The sequence below is a fragment of the Nannobrachium achirus genome (genome assembly GCF_963921795.1).
Source record: "Nannobrachium achirus genome assembly, chromosome: 10".
Lineage (NCBI taxonomy): Eukaryota > Metazoa > Chordata > Actinopteri > Myctophiformes > Myctophidae > Nannobrachium > Nannobrachium achirus.
In genome coordinates this window covers 8,651,134-8,671,327 of record NC_137819.1, presented here as the reverse complement: position 1 = coordinate 8,671,327, position 20,194 = coordinate 8,651,134, and the positions used below count along the sequence as shown (strand labels likewise).

The 20,194-nt window shown below is 46.0% G+C and overlaps 2 protein-coding genes across 2 annotated transcripts in view; one reads left to right on the top strand and one right to left on the bottom strand.

Annotated features, from left to right (window-relative positions):
- LOC308292229 (putative tyrosine carboxypeptidase MATCAP2) overlaps nt 1-20,194 on the bottom strand; it is a gene marked incomplete at its 3' end in the record, with an annotated part of 36,689 nt that overhangs the window by 2,577 nt on the left and 13,918 nt on the right. The window contains exons 3-5 of the mRNA XM_080734535.1: nt 4,188-4,372; nt 2,196-2,316; nt 1,410-1,507 (exon numbers count right to left, since the gene is read on the bottom strand). Of these exons, the coding sequence (XP_080590661.1) occupies nt 1,410-1,507; nt 2,196-2,316; nt 4,188-4,372 (404 nt within the window). The remainder of the gene's footprint in view (nt 1-1,409; nt 1,508-2,195; nt 2,317-4,187; nt 4,373-20,194) is intronic.
- On the top strand, nt 11,488-12,042 carry LOC308292272 (phosphatidylglycerophosphatase and protein-tyrosine phosphatase 1-like; the record flags this gene model as incomplete). The annotated part of the gene is made up of 1 exon (XM_080734587.1): nt 11,488-12,042. One exon carries the CDS (start codon nt 11,488-11,490, stop codon nt 12,040-12,042), a length of 555 nt encoding a protein of 184 aa, XP_080590713.1.

The window sequence follows — 20,194 nt, the reverse complement described above, 5'->3', positions numbered from 1 at the left end:
CAGCATGGTTCAGATACGTTACACAGGTGGTTCTCAACCTTTTCAAGCCGCGACCCCCAAAATAATCATATTTTAACTGGGGACCCCCCCCCCCACCCTGACGAACACTAAAGGTCTGTACATACTGAGGGCGAATTGGCGAATAGCGAATTAGCGCATAATTCGCCTTTTTTTAAAAACCTTATAAAGTCAATGGAAGCATCCACACCAAACGCGAATTTCGAAAAAGCGAAAAGGCGTCTGTTTTTTATTCGCCCTTGTGTCGAATTTAGCGAACGTTTAAAGGCGAATTCCTCTCTCTCTCTGTATCAAAGTAAGCTCACTCTACCCTATTTCAAGAGAGAGAGAGAGAGAGAGAATGGTAGAGGGACCTTCATGTTGCATTGAGGCCGAGGGGAACGGTGTTTTTCTCCTTTTCCGTGTCTCTCTCTGTGTGGCAGCGTGGCTGCTTGTAAAAACTACTCGAATGTATTACTGGTAAAAGCATGGTATGTTTTAGGCTAATTTATACTGTAACTGCAAAAAGACGAATGTTTTAAAATAAATCGATGGGTATTAAATACAAAAGGATCCAAAGTGTAGTGGAGTAGAAGGAAAGTACTGGAAATTGGACTCATCTACAAGTACAGGCTACTCAAGTAAATGTACTTTTAGTTACTTTCCACCAGCTGCTGCGGGGACCTGCCAGTATGCAGGGACACGGGCGGAGGAGGAACGGTGAACACTCTGCTCCCCTTCCCCTTTCTCTCTCTGGCCAAATGCACTGCATGCAGACTCAGAGAGATGCGATATAATATGAAGAGTGCACTGTCTCGCAAATAGGGAGCGCGTGTACTCCGTTCTACTCTCTCCTCTCTTCTCCTTTCTCCTGCATGCGCCAGAGGCAGATAATCACCCCCTCGTTTAGGCGAATTAAGCGAATATTAAACGCATATTCGCGTCGCTTTTTGGTGTGTATGGAAAAAGGCGAATCGCGAATTCTTCGCCTTTTTGGTCCGCTTATTCACGTCGCTTTCGCTAATTCGCCCGTCTGGACAGAGCTTTAGAGTTGAGGCTTTACATTTTGTATAACACGATTTCTATTGTGAAAAATAGCAGATCTACATGCTCACAACGCCTCTCAACGCTAGGCATTGTGAGCACGTAGATCGGCTATTTTCACAATTTCTGCCTCTAATATTTGACATTTTGTCAATGTTTAATTTGTCATTTTAGAGGTATTAAAAGTTGTTAAATTGTCACTTTTAAGGACTTTTGTCAAATGTGCATATACCCTCTATAGTCTATACACTCAAACTTTATGTTGGTTTGTTTACAACAATGTTGCACGTTAAGCTAATGGGTCGGGACCCCCCAATATAATTTGGGGACCCCCTCAGGTTGAGAACCGCTGCGCTACACTGACCCACCTTTCCCAGAGCCATCAGCATGGGGAAGTTGATCTTGTCTCTGTACCTCAGGATCTTCAGGACGCCGTCCAGATACACCTGGTCTTTACTGAAGCATCCTGCAACACAAGATAAGAAAATACATCCTCTGTCTTTAATGGGAGAACATGCAAACAGCACAACCTTTCACCAACCCCAGGGTATGGGCACTGACGACGCGGAGTAGAGAACACGCCCCCCAGCGCCCACAGCCAATAGGACCCAGGACCTTCTAGCAGTGAGGCTACAGTGCTACAACTGCGCCACCGTGCCCCTCTCTTTGGTATCACCTTTTAATATGAATATTATCATTAAAATCTTCTTTTGACAATTGTTTGGGGGCCCACATTTGGGCTATAAGTACCTACCAGTCTGTGAGGTGTTGGTCTGTCCCCTCTATAGCAGGGGTGGGCAACTTTGATGATGGAGAGAGAGGGCCACTATATTTCCACACTCACTCCAGAGGGCCACATTGCATATACAGTCAAAAATAGCAAAAGTAGACGATCTACAAGCTCAAAACGCGTCTCACTGCAACGTGTTTTGAGCTTGTAGATCGGCTATTTTTGAATTGGAATGCTGAATTCTTTTTAATTTAATTTCAAATGCATTTAAATGTTCTTATTTTAACTTTATGAACTTAAATACAAATACATTGGATATAAAAAAGGCTAGTACTATTAACTATTAATAGTACTCATTAAGCTACTACTATAGACTATAGAAGTAATTAAAGCGTCGTCGGTCCTCTATAGGTACAGTACCTACCTGGCTGTGAGGTGTTGGTCTGTCCCCTCTTGGCGCGGACACAGTAGTCCCAGCGGGTGTTGGGGTCTTGGACGAAGCGTCCCAGGCTGTGGTAGAGCTGGGAGAAGGACATGTGGCTGGCCTGGTGGCAGAGGGATATGGGTTAGGGTTAGGGTCTGGCCTGGTGGCAGAGTGATATGGGTTAGGGTTAGGGTCTGGCCTGGTGGCAGAGTGATATAGGTTAGGGTTAGGGTCTGGCCTGGTGGCAGAGTGATATGGGTTAGGGTTAGGGTCTGGCCTGGTAGCAGAGGGATATGGGTTAGGGCAGGGGTCGGCAACCCAAAATGTTGAAAGAGCCATATTGGACCAAAAAAACCCAAAACAAATGTGTCTGGAGCCGCAAAAAAATTATAAAAGTCTTATATATTGTCGTTGTCGGGTGGAAACCTTGTATGTCCAAAACTTCGTTTTGTATTTATCATTTAAAAAATGAACTACACTAGTGAAAACAGCCGATCTACAAGCACACAACGCCTCGCACCGCGAGGCGTTGTGTGCTTGTAGATCTGCTGTTTTCACTACTTTTGTGCGTCAGTTTTGTATGATGAAGCAGGGCTTTACTTTGCGGGGGAAAAAAACATACAAATTTGAAACTTGGAGATACAAGGTTTCTGCCCGACAGTGACGATAAAAAAATCGTTAAAACAATTCCATTTTCATACATTTTTGCTAAAGAGCCGCATGCGGCTCTAGAGCCGCGGGTTGCTGACCCCCGGGTTAGGGTTAGGGTCTGGCCTGGTAGCAGAGGGATATGGGTTAGGGTTAGGGTTACCCTATCCCATAATTGTCAAACACTAGCGTCAGAAATTGTGCAGAAATTGTGCTCACAACGAGGCGTTGTGAGCATGTAGATCTGGTATTTTCACGATAGAACCGTGTTATACAAAATGTAATGCCTCAACTTGGAAAAGGGGCTAAGAGCCCCTTTTCCACTGGCCCAACTCCACACCACACCGCCCACTTGTGCCAGGTTTTCCACTACAAGGACCTGGGTAGAGTGGTGTGAAAGTGGTACTAAACGGGGTACTAAAAAGTATCCAATCTAGAGTAGGTCTGAGCTAGGCCAAACAGGGCCAAACACTTCATAATGACTGATCACTCACTGACTTTTCATTTAGACTACCATGATATAGTTGTAATACATGATAATAGATTCTATTGTGTTATAACCACTATTATAATCTATTATAGTGTATTATAATTATCATAGTAATACATTAATACTTTATAATGTATTATAATCACAGTTATAATCCATTATAGTGCATTATAATTTGTAATACAAATTTATATTGTATTATAATCACAGTTAAAAGGGTCAATTTGTTTCTCACCGATAGGGGTACTTTTGTGTAATATAATGGAAAATGTAGATATGTTTATGTGGTGTGGTGTGGTGTAGTGTGGTGTGGTGTAGTGTGGTGTGGTGTGGTGCTGAAACTGCAGTCGAAAGTTTTGGAACTTTTGGAAAAGCAAAGAATGTTAGAGAGGCAGGGGCTGAAATTTCTTGGGGCCTTTTGTAAGGAATTATTGAAAATAGCAGACCTCCAAGCTCACAGCGCGTCACGCTGCGACGGGTTGTGAGATTGGAGGTCGGCTATTTTCGGTACTTGATACCACACTAACTAAAGCATAAAAAAGGCAACGCTGCAGTTTCCACCCGACAGAGACCTTATGTACAGTATTACATCAGTGGTTCACTAACTTTTTAGCTCGAGAGCCAAAAAGAGAAATTAGATGTTTGCCCAGGACCCAAACTAGTGAAAACAGCAGATCTAAAAGCTCAGCTTGTAGATCGGCTATTTTCACTAGTTCTTAGACCTTTGCTTTCTAATTAATGGAATTTCTTAGATTTCTCTTTTGTTTTCATTTTATTCATGAAATTACTAAATCATTGCATTTTTTTCCCCATTTCAAATGTGATTATATTGGGGGTGGAGGACCCCTGCCTACCTGGTAGACGGTGTAGTAGAGCAGCGCGGCCCGCCACAACGTGGGGTCCTTCCTGAACAGGACAGAGTGGATGCTGGCCAGACCCTCCTCCGTTGGGTTGAGGGGTCCCAGGTTGTGGCGCCTGCGCCCCACGCTGCTGCTCCACGGCTGCTGGCTGTTGTTGATGCCCCGGAAGTAGTGTGTTCCTGACCAATACACAACAACAACAACAACAGCGTTGGTTAAACTGTTTAACCCATTCAGAACGGGTACACTATATCGTGTATCATTATTTTATGCTTTAACTATTGAAAAATAGCAGATATACAAGCTCACAGCGCGGCACCGAGTGCCGCGCTGCGAGCTTGTAGATCTGCTATTTTAGAAAGATCGTGAAAATTTGAATTTTGACCCGATTCTATAAGTGTCTTTTGAATCCTTCTAAGATTTTTGGAAAAAAAACCTATGTTTCTATGTGAGCAATCTGGCCAGCCATCGTCAAAGAAAAGGTCCTTTTCACTTCAACTGGAGCTCAGTTAGTCTGTTCTTGAGAGACTACTATGTCAGAGGTTCTCAAACCTTTTCATGTCAAGGACCCCCAAAATGATATTTATTTGGCCACGGACCCGCATCTCAAAATATTTAGTTCCAGGGACCACCCAGAAGCAAAGTTTGAGTTACAACCGTTCGCTTTGAAAATACATATATTCAAAGATTTGCGCACATTTTCATGACTTTTTCAAAAATAGCAGATCTACAAGCTCACAGCGCGGCACCGTCGCATATATCTTCTATTTTTCACTGGTTAAAGCAGTCAATAATTCTAGGCCTAAATGGGTTAAAGCACAACTTTGTTTTTTTACAACAAGGGTTCATATTTTAGATTGTAATTAGAGAAAAGAAAAGATGAGTGTTAAAATGTTTTCATAAATATGTCTGTTTAGACACAATAAGACCGTTCTCAAGATGCACTGCAATCCTGTGTGTCTAAAAAGACATATTTAGCCACTTGTACGCATGCCCCCATCCACTGAAATAGAAAAAACGGCTAAAAGAACAGAAAGCAGTAAATGAAAAAAATGTAACATTCATCTTTTCTTTTATTACAATCTGAAATATGAACCCTTGTTGTAAAAAAACAAAGTTGTCCTTTAAGACCTGAAACAAATTATTATTTAACCATTATTTTATGCTCTAACTAATAAAAAAATCAAACCTCGGTTCGAAGTGAAGCGGTGAACTTTTATTCTATGTGTTCTAGAGTTATAAACTCTGTGATCTATACATTCTTTATATTCTGAATGAATTAATGATTTTATCTGGAGGGCCGAATTGTCATGTGAAGCTTGACCAATCCTCAAAGTATCCAATCATCAGACCGGAACGGACACTACACACATGCGTACGTACGGACGTACGTACGTATGTACGGACGTACGTACGTACGTACGTACGGACGGACGGACGGACGGACGGACGGGACAGGACAGATAAAACCTGTTCATTCTGAACTGAAATGGCCATATATGGACATGGGACACACATTTTGCTTTTTGAAAAAGCCTATTCATTCTGGACTGATATTCTGGACGTACGGGACAGAAAAAACCTGTTCATTCTGGACTGGAGAGACCATATATGGACATGAGGTGACATACATTTTGTTTTTGAAAAAGCCTGTTCATTCTGGACTGAGATGACCATATATGGACATGAAACACACATTTTGTTTTTGAGAAAACCTGTTCATTCTGGACTGAAATGACCATATGTAACAGTATTAACTATAAGTGTGTATAATTACACAACATGTTACATAAATAAGTGCATACCTGACAATTCTCCATTGTGTACTGTATATAGAGTTTAGTGGTCACAGCTCCTAAGTCCCCTCCTACCCTCTCCTGTATAAATTACCTGCCACACCTCCACCTCTTCATTCTGTATTTCCGCATTGAATGAGGTGGGTGGCCTTCGTTATCGTTCTGTGTAAAACACATTAATAATTGAAGTTATAAAAGACTGATAAAGTGTTTGTTTGACTGTTTAGAGAAAGGAGCTCTTGTACACTGAAAAAGACTCACTTGGAGACGTGTGTTTCTCTCTCCTTTGTCAGGTATGTTGTGTGTTATCTGTATTGTTAATCCGATTCTGTATTTCCGCATTGAATGAGAGAAAGGAGCTCTTGTACACTGAAAAAGACTCACTTGGAGACGTGTGTTTCTCTGTCATTTGTCAGAATTAAACGGAGGTTGTCTCCAATGAGAGTTTTGGGTCTGTCTACTCTACACAACGCAGAGAGATAAAGATACACCGGTTACACATATATGGGCGTGGGACAAACAAAGCGACTCATTGGAAGCGGTTTTCACCGCTTCAAAAATAGCAGATCTACAAGCTCACAGCACAGCACTAGCTTGTAGATCTGCTATTTTTGAAAAATCGTTAACTTGATGTTGACTGTGCACGTTTTTGAATATATTTCACCCGATTCTATAAATGTCTTCTAAATCCTTCTAAGTTTCCATGTCAGTGGTCCTAAAACTTTTTCATGTCAAGGAACCACAGAATTACATGTATTTGGTCGTGGACCCCCATTTCAATATATATATATTAGTTTTTTTTTGTTGCTTGGTCATGATAAATAGGAACATTTCAGAACACAATAGAGTGAATACACAGTGAATATTTGTTGAAATGATAAAAAAGAAATCGCTATGTGGATTACTAGCCTTACATAGACATCTCCATTTTCCTGGCGAGACTTTTGCTTTGTGACTGATGGGGAAGTCTCGGTAGGAGATCACCCCCGCTGCTGGTGGTTGAAGGCTGAATACCAGCCGGGGAAGAGGGACTAAAAACTGGCACATTGTCGGGGTGCGATGCGGTGCAGTACGGCGCAATATGGTACAGCGTAGCGCGGTCATAGCGATTTTGAATTATAATGAATAAGCTTCAACAAAATAGTTCACATGAACGAAATCGATGTAACTAATTATTCGATTGGGTACATATATTTTAAATGTGCCGAATTACAATTAAAATACATTTTATGTTGAGGCTCCTTCGTCAATGTCCTGGTCAGTGCGAGTCAGCCTAGAGGCGCTGCTCTCTCTCTCTGCCCTCAGCCTGTTTCAGATGAACTTGTTTTGGTCAAACTAAGAAAAACATGTATTTTCGGGGGGGAAACCCCGTTTTGCAATGTAACTACTGTAGTTTTTTGTTCCTTTTAATTAATATCACATAGATGTTTTTCTTTTGCTACTTTAAATAGCAATATGGGGCTATGAAAAATGGGACCAAAAAGTCTGTGTTTTTAGATATTTTAGTATTTCAGCATGCTACAACTGGTCATATGATGCTTTGTAGTATGATGTTGCATCATCTATTGCATCATATGATGCAAAATGCAGGAGGAGCTGGGAGAGGGTTGGGGAGGGGTGGGCAGGCCTGAGCAGGAGGCGAGGAAGAGCTGGGATGAGGGTGGGGCTCAATAGCGCAGTCCTCCTACTCAGGACAAGGTGGTACTGCAGCTGAAAATGCTCTGAAAGCCAGGCAGAAATGACAGGGGCTCTGTATTCAGGGGTGATAATTTAGCGTAGAACCTTTAACTGAACACTGAATATATCATAGAAAAGGAGGTGGTCAATGGCATTTAAACTTCTAAGGCCGGTGGAGCAAAGCTGAAACCTTTTCGTACAAAAAGGGGGGATCAACAACTCAAAAGACAAGCCGACGTTTCACTTTTCCAAAACCTAAGCGGTTTCATTAGCCACAGGCTATGGGAACTGTGGTCACAGTCCCATAGCCTGGATGGACGGTGGTTGGAATCATCAGCAGCAGCAGCACTGCTCACTTAACAATGGTGCGATTTAATTATTTTAATTTTTATATAATTGTGGGCTCGCGGAAAGGCGAGACCAGTATGTTATACCGAAACTTTATAGGTCAAGTTTATTCTCAAAATTACAGACAGTACAAAGCCAATAAGGAGCAGCGTTCTTGGTGACATCACCACCAACAAGTGCGACCCGATATAAATAACAATAACACCCACATGAAATATTTTGTAGTTTGTCCTCCCAAATTCTCAAAGTCTCAGAAGTAATGTTGGCGTGCCCGTTGGGCAGATGTCTATGCCCATATAAGTTGGAGTGTCTGTTGGGTAGATCTTTGTGCCCATACATGGTGTTCCATTCGAGCCCACACTGTTTCGTCGGAACAGTATTTCTAGTTCTAATTCTCGTACAAAGTAGCATATAAGTAGCGTTGGGAAACAATCTTTCAATAGAATGTGTGTGTGAATGGGTGAAAGATGCAGTGCCATGATTTATTTTGCAGATTATACTAGGAGGAAGATTTTTTTCTAAAAAAGTGTACAGAAAGTGTTAAAATTATGTTTTTATGTGGCCACACCCACCAGTTCATTAAGTATGCCTGGTTGTCATGGTGGGTGGTGACCCAGCTGAAGTTAGCCACACCCACAGTGTTGGGTGAATGGTAAAAGGGGAGGGGATGATTATTATGATGTCATTAACTCAGGGAAGGCAACAGGGAAGGCAAATTTGCACATTAGAACCCCAGCCCCTGGTCTATTAGAGTAATGTTTTTTTTTTTTGTTTTTTTTATAATTTTATCCCACGATTTTGTAACCCATTTTTCACCCAGTGCCAATTGCCTATGTAATCCTGGGCTCTGCTCTCACTCTGCCATGCCTGGGGAGACAACGGACAAACCTCATGCCTCCTTCAATGCATGGGTAGTCCAAGTTGTTTCTTTTCACCTGACAGTGGGGATTTCCCTGAGGTGTACGTAGCGCGTGGAAGGAACACGTTATTCCAACCAGTTCCTTTCCCCTCCATCAGGCGCCCCGGCTGGCCAGGGGGAGGCATTATTGAGACCAGGATTACTGCATGTTTTTGTGAGGGTATCAACCCTAGGAGACATGGGGAGAACATTCAAACTCCACACAGAAAGGCCCTTTCACCAACCCCACCTAGGGTGTGGGCGCCGATGACACGGAGGGAGGAACACACCCCCAGCGCCCACAGCGTCCCCCGTCGGGAATCGAACTAAGGACCTTCTAGCTGTGAGGCGAAGCGCTAACCACTGCACCACTATTAGAGTAATGTTAACGCCATAGACACCTGTATACAAAACTATGGCCATGTAAATGCACCATTCAACATTTATAAAGCCACTACGTGGAAGAAAGTATTTCTGGAGGGTTTAAGGAAGTGCCACCTCCTGGTTGTCCACCTTCTGCCCACACAGGGGACAGGTGGTCTTCTTCATGCCACTCAGCCAGGGGTCCAGACACCTGCTGTGGTAGGCATGAGAGCACGGCAGCACCCTCAGCCCGTCCCCTTCCTGGTACTCTGTGAGGCAGATGGAGCACACGTCGTACGGGTCCCCCGTCTGGAACTCGCGGGATCGCTTCTCTCGCAGTTCACTGCGCCTCCAGGCGTCCGCAAACATCTTCCAAAAGGTTCTGAAGAGCACCAGGATGACCAGGTCCAGCACCAGCATGGAGAGAGCTGTCCACACCAACCCTGACAACCAGCCATGTTGCCGCGCAACCACTAGCCCTATGGGGAAGGCGGTGAAGATCATTAACACGCAACAGGTTATCCGCCGGGTTTGGCTTGTAGGGGTCCAGACACCTGCCAGTAACCATATGGTTACTGGCGAATGCAGCATTGGGTACAGGCACAGGGACCAATCCCGCGAGTTCCAGAACCAACAAAGGACAATTAACCCTGGAGACATTGACATCAACGTTACTGGGTGTAACAGTGGCATGTTTTTCAGTGCCATGCCGACTGAGATTAGACACACTGTGGCGAGGATGACGGTGCCCAGCAGGCAGAGGCAGCCCACAATCTCACCGAGGACAGCAACCATTTTCTCCTGAAGGGCGTCTGCCGTGAGGACGACATGGCCGCCCTTGTCGTGGGTATAGTGGCGTTTCAGAGAGTGGGCGGTCTCGCCGCTCACAAACACGGCAGGGATGCGTATCCACATGCTGACGTCCCAGGCGTATCCCATCCTGACCAGAGCGCCGGGCGACGTCGAGTTGACGTCGTGAACCACGGCGGCCACGTACCCGGCCCTCTGGGCGTTAAGGACCTGGGCGGCGAAGCCGCAGTCGCCTGAGCGCTCCACGAGGGCGACGAAGTCGCCGCCGCCGTCGTCGGTGCGATTGTGCGGCGGCGGAGCCACGGGCTCACACGCGTTCTCCGGCCGCGCCACCACAAGGAAGCCCTTCTGTCCGTCTCTGGGCAACGGGTCACCGAAAAGCGCAGAGAGTCCGTCGAAGCTCCTGTTTCCGCCGTCGGCTGAGTAGGCGACGATGTCGCCCCCTACGTGCGACGGCGGGTGGAGGACGGCGAAGAGCAGGAGGGCAACGATGACGTTCTGTGTGATCGACAGCATCGCTGCGAGCTTCGCTCTGTAGACTCAATGGAACAACTTTATGAGCTTCGCTGTAGAATTGCTACTCCAAAGGGACTGGTTACAAGGATTTAGGACCCGCCGCAATGGTGTCCGGTGAGAACTTAACAGAGATGTCTTTGAATCGTATGGAAGGCTCTGAAGTCTTGCTGGGAGAACTAGCTGAAGATCTTGAGATGGTTGGATGTGATGATAAGCTATAAGCTTCAGTGATCCTGGCTGTATGGTCTGAGTCGAGGAATGCTTTTGCCCTCTTTGGTGCCAAAGGCTTCTATTTATAGGGCTCAATGGTGTACAGTATGACATCAGCGTGATGTCATCTTGATGAGGTCAGCAGCTAGACATCTCCATATATGGGGATATCCAACGTGAGATGAGGTGAGATGCGTCAGTCATCTCCATATATGGAGATTCAACTTAGATTCAACTTCAATGCGTAACCAAGGCAACTGTCAACTGCCAGTATGGTGTGAGGGCAATTGAGAGCCTTCGCAACTCTGTAGACTCAATGGAACAACTTTACGAGCTTCACTCTGTAGACTCAAGGAACAACTTTACGAGCTTCGCTCTGTAGACTCAACGGAACAACTTTATGTGATTTGACGTTCACAGTGAGTACGAACGCTGGCGCGCCACGCTCGCTCATTTATATCTCAGAGTGTTCGGATGACGTTACGGTTGCTATTGGCGATGTAACAGCGATACTAATAAGGAGTAAGGATGTCACGATTCCAATTCGAATCGCGCCCTACATAAGGAGGCTGGACCTTCATCAAGCTGACCTCCATCTGAAAACACTTCTTGTGCCAGGGAACGCCCAAGGACCCCCAAGGACCCCCAGAGAGCCCCCCACATACAAGATCTAGTAATGCTCTCAGCAGCAGCAGCCAGGGTGCTGTTCTACCCCACCCTGGTCTACACCCTGCTGATGGAGAAGCTCTCGTCCAGACGCTGGTTCGACAGGATAGACGACACCGTCCTGCTGGGGGCGCTGCCCTTCAGATCCATGACCAGACAGCTGGTGGAAGAGGAGAAGGTCAGAGGCGTGGTCACCATGAACGAGGACTACGAGACCCGCTATTTCTGCAACTCCGCCGCGGAGTGGGCGTCGGCCGGCGTGCGGCAGGTGGTCCTCAGCACGGTGGACCTGACGGGGGTCCCCAGCCTGGAGGACCTCCACCGGGGGGTGGAGTTCACCCTGCGTCTCAGAGCGGAGGGCTCCAGCGTCTACGTCCACTGCAAGGCCGGACGCTCCCGCGGCGCCACCATGGCGGCCGCCTACCTCATCAAGCTCCATGGGTGGAGGCCGGAGGAGGCCTGCTCCAACCTGAGCTCCATCAGACCTCAGGTCCAGATCCGCTCCGCCCAGATGGATATGCTGAGGAGCTTCTACCGGGACGTGTGTGGAGACCAGAGAAACTGATCTACCTGGAGGTGTGTGGAGACCAGAGAAACTGATCTGTCTGTGAGGACAAAGATTTCTGGATCCGCCTACAAATAGCCTCCTAAGCGGGCGCTGGGGTCTGACGGCCGTTTACTGGTGCTATAGATCCCGCGAGAGTGTGTTGCTGGGACAGGGAAAGGGAGAAAGGGCGGTAATAAAGCTGATTTTCTCCTTTTTTGTGTCGCTGAAAAAATACACTTAAGTATGACAATTTTGTTAATATTTTGTGGCTTGTGACGATCGGGTCCTATATTTCGTTCACTGATCCATCTATGACATTGTCAACCGTTGATAAAACACATTCTCTAATCGTGTAGACTTCTTGTAAACTAATGCATATAATTTGTAGTTTTTGCCAGACCCATGAAATGGGTAGGCCTACATAAGCAAATGTCGGTCTGTCCCTTTTCTATATAAAGGGTATATATGATGATGACATGCCTACAAAAGGCATGATGTCATAAATGATGATGACAGACAGGGGGTCTGGCACAACCAGGTTGACCTGGTCTAGTTTTTACTGAATAGGTTCCTGGTCTAGGTGTTTTTTTCTTAGATTTGCCTACTATTTCTTTACAGTTGATGTATTGATGTTGATGTACTGATGTATTACCTTGCTTATTGTATGTCGCTCTGGATTAAGAGCATCTGATAAATGCTTAAATTGTAAATTGTAAATATAAGTACAACCACAGTCAGTCTTATACTGTTGGCAACTGAGCAACTCCACGTGGCATTTGTGGCTGTACATATTTGGTGGCCAGACCTACTTTGAGGAAGAGTTCTTCAATGATCTGTGGGAATTCAATCCAGAGACCTCCTCCTGGAAGGAGGTTGAGCTAACGGGAGTCCCACGTGGGAGAACGGGATTGTGCTGTTGCACGGTGCGAGGTAATTTCATCCTCTTGCGGAGGAGTTGCAGACCCCTCCGAATGGGTAGATACTAGGGCATTCACTGAATATTCGCTTATTTTAATTTCTTTATTATTTTCTCTTTAAAAAAGATATAGTTTTGCCCCTGTTAATGCTCTATACCAGGGGTTCTCAAACCTTTTTAGGCTGTGACGCCCAAAATAAACATATTTGAACTGGGGACCCCCACCCTGACAAGTATTACATTTAATGTTACTTGGTTCCGCAGATAAATATTGTGAAAATATAGCAGATCTACATGCTCACAACGCCTCGCAACGCAAGGCGTTGTGAGCATGTAGTTTTCACAATGTTCGCCTCTTGCTGACTTGACAGTGCTTGACAGTTTGGCCAGTGTGGCGAGTCCTGTCGAATATTTGACTATTCGAATACTTTGAGGTCGAATAATTCGAATACTAAAAATCACTATTCGTGAATGCCCTAGTAGATACTACAGTATAGTGATGATGATGAAGGCTCCCGGCTGGTTTCATCATTGGAAGAGGATGGTGACGACCAGTATATCTTAGATGTGAAGACCTCGTTTGAAGACGCCATGTGAGGAAATCTCGCTTTTTCGAACGCACATCATTTTGACAACGGAGCGTGGGCAGGTATCGCTACTCTCCCCACGGAGGTTAGGGTTAGGTTTGGTTGTCGAAAGGATGACTTGTAGAAATAGCGACACGCCATCTCATCTTCATCACGTCTCCAGAGGCAGAGGAGAGAGCATGCTCATCTTCAAGTTAACAGTTAGCCCTGGGTGTCCTACAGACTGTCCTAAAACAGCTCCAATCAAAGCCTTCTCTCACAACGTATTTCTGCCTGGTACGGAAACTGCACTGCCCGAGAGAACATGCAAAGCTACAGCGGGCCGTGCAGTCAGCACAGTGCACCCGGTTTATGCAAGTTTTCAGAGTACCCCTTGTACCCATCCGTCTATCTGCCTCTGTCCCTTTAATGCATGTATCTGTCAGTCTGTGTCCCTTTATGCCTATATATGGGTATTCATGTATCTGTCAGTCTGTGTCCCTTTATGCCTATATATGGATATTCATGTATCTGTCAGTCTGTGTCCCTTTATGCCTATATATGGGTATTCATGTATCTGTCAGTCTGTGTCCCTTTATGCCTATATATGGGTATTCATGTATCTGTCAGTCTGTGTCCCTTTATGCCTATATATGGGTATTCATGTATCTGTCAGTCTGTGTCCCTTTATGCCTATATATGGGTATTCATGTATCTGTCAGTCTGTGTCCCTTTTATGCCTATATATGGATATTCATGTATCTGTCAGTCTGTGTCCCTTTAATGCCTATATATGGATATTCATGTATCTGTCAGTCTGTGTCCCTTTAATGCCTATATATGGATATTCACGTATTTGTCAGTCTGTGTCCCTTTTATGCCTATATATGGATATTCATGTATCTGTCAGGCTGTGTCCCTTTTATGCCCATATGTAGAGATTTCTGCAGACAGCACTAATGAAAACAATGGGTTATCCTTTTAGGATTCTTTTGTATAAATGAAGGCTGGGGCTTTAACTGATTAAGTTCGATTCATTAATTACAGTCAAATATACACATTTTACGATCCTTTCTCACTGGACACGTTTTCGCTGTAGGAGTGGACGAGCTGCCCTGTCCCAAGATGGCCACCATGTGGCGACGTCAGTCCCCATTGGCTAACTGCCGAGTAGACCGCTTTGCTTGGCCTAGTGCAGGGGTCTTCAACAGGGGGTCCGCGACCCCTAGGGGGTCCGCGGAGGTATTTTTTATTATTAATAATAAAAAATGCTCAATGGATATCACTGGTCATCATCTTGAATCCTTAACTGTTCTGCTGCTGTAGACGATCCTCACCGTCATTCAAATCGGTGACTACATGACGCCGTTGACAGCGCTCACCGTCAATCTTACTGTATTTACAGTAAATGTATTAATACTTACATAATGTCGCCCCGGTCGCGGCCGCATCGGTAATGTCCGCGATTTGTTTGCAACGCACGTTGGGCGTGCACGCGAAGTGAAGCTCCTCCATGTTAAGTCAATGGAGAGGCCCATAAAGATACTTCATTTAATCCAAAAGAGCCATTTTGAGCCATTTTGCACCAGATCTGATGTAAACAATACACACGGCAGGGCGCAGCCATCTTTCTCTTCTCGGCTCACACTGTCATGTGACTAGATGACGTAATCGTTGCCGTCAAGTGATAATCCAAAAAAACAAAAACAACCCCCTTCCAGCCCTTCAAAATAATAGCGGCGGCTGACGGAGGAAACGGCGCGGCACCAAGGCAACAAGCAACCTTCAGATTAAGAGGCACGAGTTGTGTTAAGAGGTGACCCCAAGCTACAAGAATCAGTTGAGAAAAAAACTTTTACAGGCAAATCCACGTTCACCCCCACGACTCCCGGACTATATGCAATTGACAGATTGTTGATATTATTGACATTTGTTCTCAGTTAATAAGTAGTATGTTTAGAAATGGTAGTGGTACGGCCCACCCTGCTCGCTGTAACTTGTACTTGTTTAAAATAAAAAATATGTCGTAGCCCCGACCCCCCCCACCCTACGAGGTGGTAGGGGGTCCCTGCTCCATCTCCCCATCAGTTTGGGGGTCCCCGGCCTGAAAACGTTGAAGACCCCTGGCCTAGTGGATTAAAAAAAGCTCACTCATTGATTCACTCGTATACCAGAATTTAAATGTGTTTTAATTGAGAAAAGGGCAAATACTTATATTTTTAGAGATTAAACATGTAATTAATTTTTATTAATTAATTACAAGCCTCAAGTTAATTAGAAAAAGTCAATCAATTAATCAATCAATCAATCAATCAATCAGTGTGTCCCTTTTATCCCCATACATGGAGATCCATGTAAGGCTTGTCAAAGTGCAGGAACATCTACGACAGCATATATCATATTGATGTCATCAAGGTACTCCATATATGGGGATTTGGGGTTTTACATTCTTTTTCACACGTTAGTCTCTGAGCCTTTTATGCCCATATATGTGACTGTCTGTCTTCCTGTGTACCCTTTATGCTCATTATGCCCATATATGTGACTGTCTCTCTTTCTGTGTACCCTTAACGCTCATTATGCTCCCTGGTGTCATCTAGTCATAGGCGCAAATGGCGGGGGGGACAAGGTGTTTTTGTCACCTTCCAGGTTCAATTTCGTCCCCTCCATTCACTTCCACAAGACCCCCCTGTCCCCCCCAGTCAGGGACATAGTGGTCTAAATTCTGAAATCATGCACTAAACACGATCGAAGATGCTTTTTGAATGATTTATAGATGCTATTATATGAGAACACCCCTCTGTTTTCCTGCAAAATGGTTTGGTCTGTGTTGCCAAGTTCTTAGAAACAAGCAGCCAGCTATATAAAAACCACAATATTCCAGGGTGGTTTTCATATAGCTGGCTGCTTGTTTCTCTCGCAAAATCTGGCAACAAGAAATGAAAGCGACAGAAGGAACGACAGAAGGAAGTGAACTTCCTGCTGCTGCAGCTCAAACTCAATAGAACACATTATTTATAACTTTGGTTCTGCCATTTCAAATAGTTAACACATTCCCCGCCATTTAACAATACCTTCGTACTCTACCATGCCTCCAGTCTCCATAGACTTCCATGTAATTCATAGTGCACGGATCATGCACACCCATGCCTAGATAATGCACCACGTGTGTCCACATTGCTCACAGGCGAGGAGGAGCTGGGAGAGGGTTGGGGAGGGGTGGGCAGGCCTGAGCAGGAGGCGAGGAAGAGCTGGGATGAGGGTGGGGCTCAATAGCGCAGTCCTCCTACTCAGGACAAGGTGGTACTGCAGCTGAAAATGCTCTGAAAGCCAGGCAGAAATGACAGGGGCTCTGTATTGAGGGGTGATAATTTAGCGTAGAACCTTTAACTGAACACTGAATATATCATAGAAAAGGAGGTGTTCAATGGCATTTAAACTTCTAAGGCCGGTGGAGCAAAGCTGAAACCTTTTCGTACAAAAAGGGGGGATCAACAACTCAAAAGACAAGCCGACGTTTCACTTTTCCAAAACCTAAGAGGTTTCATTAGCCACAGGCTATGGGAACTGTGGTCACAGTCCCATAGCCTGGATGGACGGTGGTTGGAATCATAAGCAGCAGCAGCACTGCTCACTTAACAATGGTGCGATTTAATTATTTTAATTTTTATATAATTGTGGGCTCGCGGAAAGGCGAGACCAGTATGTTATACCGAAACTTTATAGGTCAAGTTTATTCTCAAAATTACAGACAGTACAAAGCCAATAAGGAGCAGCGTTCTTGGTGACATCACCACCAACAAGTGCGACCTGATATAAATAACAATAACACACACATGAAATATTTTGTAGTTTGTCCTCCCAAATTCTCAAAGTCTCAGAAGTAATGTTGGCGTGCCCGTTGGGCAGATGTCTATGCCCATATAAGTTGGAGTGTCTGTTGGGTAGATCTTTGTGCCCATACATGGTGTTCCATTCGAGCCCACACTGTTTCGTCTGAACAGTTTTTCTAGTTCTAATTCTCGTACAAAGTAGCATATAAGTAGCGTTGGGAAACAATCTTTCAATAGAATGTGTGTGTGAATGGGTGAAAGATGCAGTGCCATGATTTATTTTGCAGATTATACTAGGAGGAAGATGTTTTTTTTTTGTTGGGTGAATGGTAAAAGGGGAGGGGATGATTATTATGATGTCATTAACTCAGCGTTTTTCAGTTGGGCCTTTTGACTCAGAGGCTTTCAGCTTTCAGGAAGAAACCAACAATACACAGGGAAGGCAAATTTGCACATGAGAACCCCAGCCCCTGGTCTATTAGAGTAATGTTTTTTCTTTTTTTTTTAATAATTTTAGCCCACGATTTTGTAACCCATTTTTCACCCAGTGCCAATTGCCTATGTAATCCTGGGCTCTGCTCTCCCTCTGCCACGCCTGGGGAGACAACGGACAAACCTCATGCCTCCTTCAATGCATGGGTAGTCCAAGTTGTTTCTTTTCACCTGACAGTGGGGATTTCCCTGGGATGTACGTAGCGCGTCGAAGGAACACGTTATTCCAACCAGTTCCTTTCCCCTCCATCAGGCGCCCCGGCTGGCCAGGGGGAGGCATTATTGAGACCAGGATTACTGCATGTTTTTGTGACGGTACCTACCCTAGGAGACACGGGGAGAACATGCAAACTCCACAGAGAAAGGCCCTTTCACCAACCCCACCTAGGGTGTGGGTGCCGATGACACGGAGGGAGGAACACACCCCCAGCGCCCACAGCGTCCCCCGTCGGGAATCGAACCAAGGACCTTCTAGCTGTGAGGCGAAGCGCTAACCACTGCACCACTATTAGAGTAATGTTAACGCCATAGACACCTGTATACAAAACTATGGCCATGTAAATGCACCATTCAACATTTACAAAGCCACTACGTGGAAGAAAGTATTTCTGGAGGGTTTAAGGAAGTGCCACCTCCTGGTTGTCCACCTTCTGCCCACACAGGGGACAGGTGGTCTTCTTCATGCCACTCAGCCAGGGGTCCAGACACCTGCTGTGGTAGGCATGAGAGCACGGCAGCACCCTCAGCCCGTCCCCTTCCTGGTACTCTGTGAGGCAGATGGAGCACACGTCGTACGGGTCCCCCGTCTGGAACTCGCGGGATTGCTTCTCTCGCAGTTCCCTGCGCCTCCAGGCGTCCGCAAACATCTTCCAAAAGGTTCTGAAGAGCACCAGGATGACCAGGTCCAGCACCAGCATGGAGAGAGCTGTCCACACCAACCCTGACAACCAGCCATGTTGCCGCGCAACCACTAGCCCTAGCATGGTGAAGGCGGTGAAGATCATTAACACGCAACAGGTTATCCGCCGGGTTTGGCTTGTAGGGGTCCAGACACCTGCCAGTAACCACATGAATACTGGCGAATGCAGCATTGGGTACTGGTACAGGGACCAATCCCGCGAGTTCCAGAACCAAGGACACCAAAGGACAATTAACCCTAGAGACATTGACATCAACACTACAGGGTGTAACAGTGGCATGTTTTTCAGTGCCATGCCGACTGAGATTAGACACACTGTGGCGATGATGACGGTGCCCAGCAGGCAGAGGCAGCCCACAATCTCACCGAGGACAGCAACCATTTTCTCCTGAAGGGCGTCTGCCGTGAGGACGACATGGCCGCCCTTGTCGTGGGTATAGTGGCGTTTCAGAGAGTGGGCGGTCTCGCCGCTCACAAACACGGCAGGGATGCGTATCCACATGCTGACGTCCCAGGCGTATCCCATCCTGACCAGAGCGCCGGGCGACGTCGAGTTGACGTCGTGAACCACGGCGGCCACGTACCCGGCCCTCTGGGCGTTAAGGACCTGGGCGGCGAAGCCGCAGTCGCCTGAGCGCTCCACGAGGGCGACGAAGTCGCCGCCGCCGTCGTCGGTGCGATTGTGCGGCGGCGGAGCCACGGGCTCACACGCGTTCTCCGGCCGCGCCACCACAAGGAAGCCCTTCTGTCCGTCTCTGGGCAACGGGTCACCGAAAAGCGCAGAGAGTCCGTCGAAGCTCCTGTTTCCGCCGTCGGCTGAGTAGGCGACGATGTCGCCCCCTACGTGCGACGGCGGGTGGAGGACGGCGAAGAGCAGGAGGGCAACGATGACGTTCTGTGTGATCGACAGCATCGCTGCGAGCTTCACTCTGTAGACTCAATGGAACAACTTTATGAGCTTCGCTGTAGAATTGCTACTCCAAAGGGACTGGTTACAAGGATTTAGGACCCGCCGCAATGGTGTCCGGTGAGAACTTAACCGAGATGTCTTTGAATCGTATGGAAGGCTCTGAAGTCTTGCTGGGAGAACTAGCTGATGATCTTGAGATGGTTGGATGTGATGACAAGCTATAAGCTTCAGTGATCCTGGCTGTATGGTCTGAGTCGAGGAATGCTTTTGCCCTCTTTGGTGCCAAAGGCTTCTATTTATAGGGCTCATTTGTGTACAGTATGACATCAGCGTGATGTCATCTTGATGAGGTCAGCAGCTAGACATCTCCGTATATGGGCCGTTGATTTGTGTACGATGTGACATCAGCGTGATGTCATCCTGATGAAGTCAGCAGCTAGACATCTCCATATATGGGGATATCCAACGTGAGATGAGGTGAGATGCGTCAGTCATCTCCATATATGGAGATTCAACTTAGATTCAACTTCAATG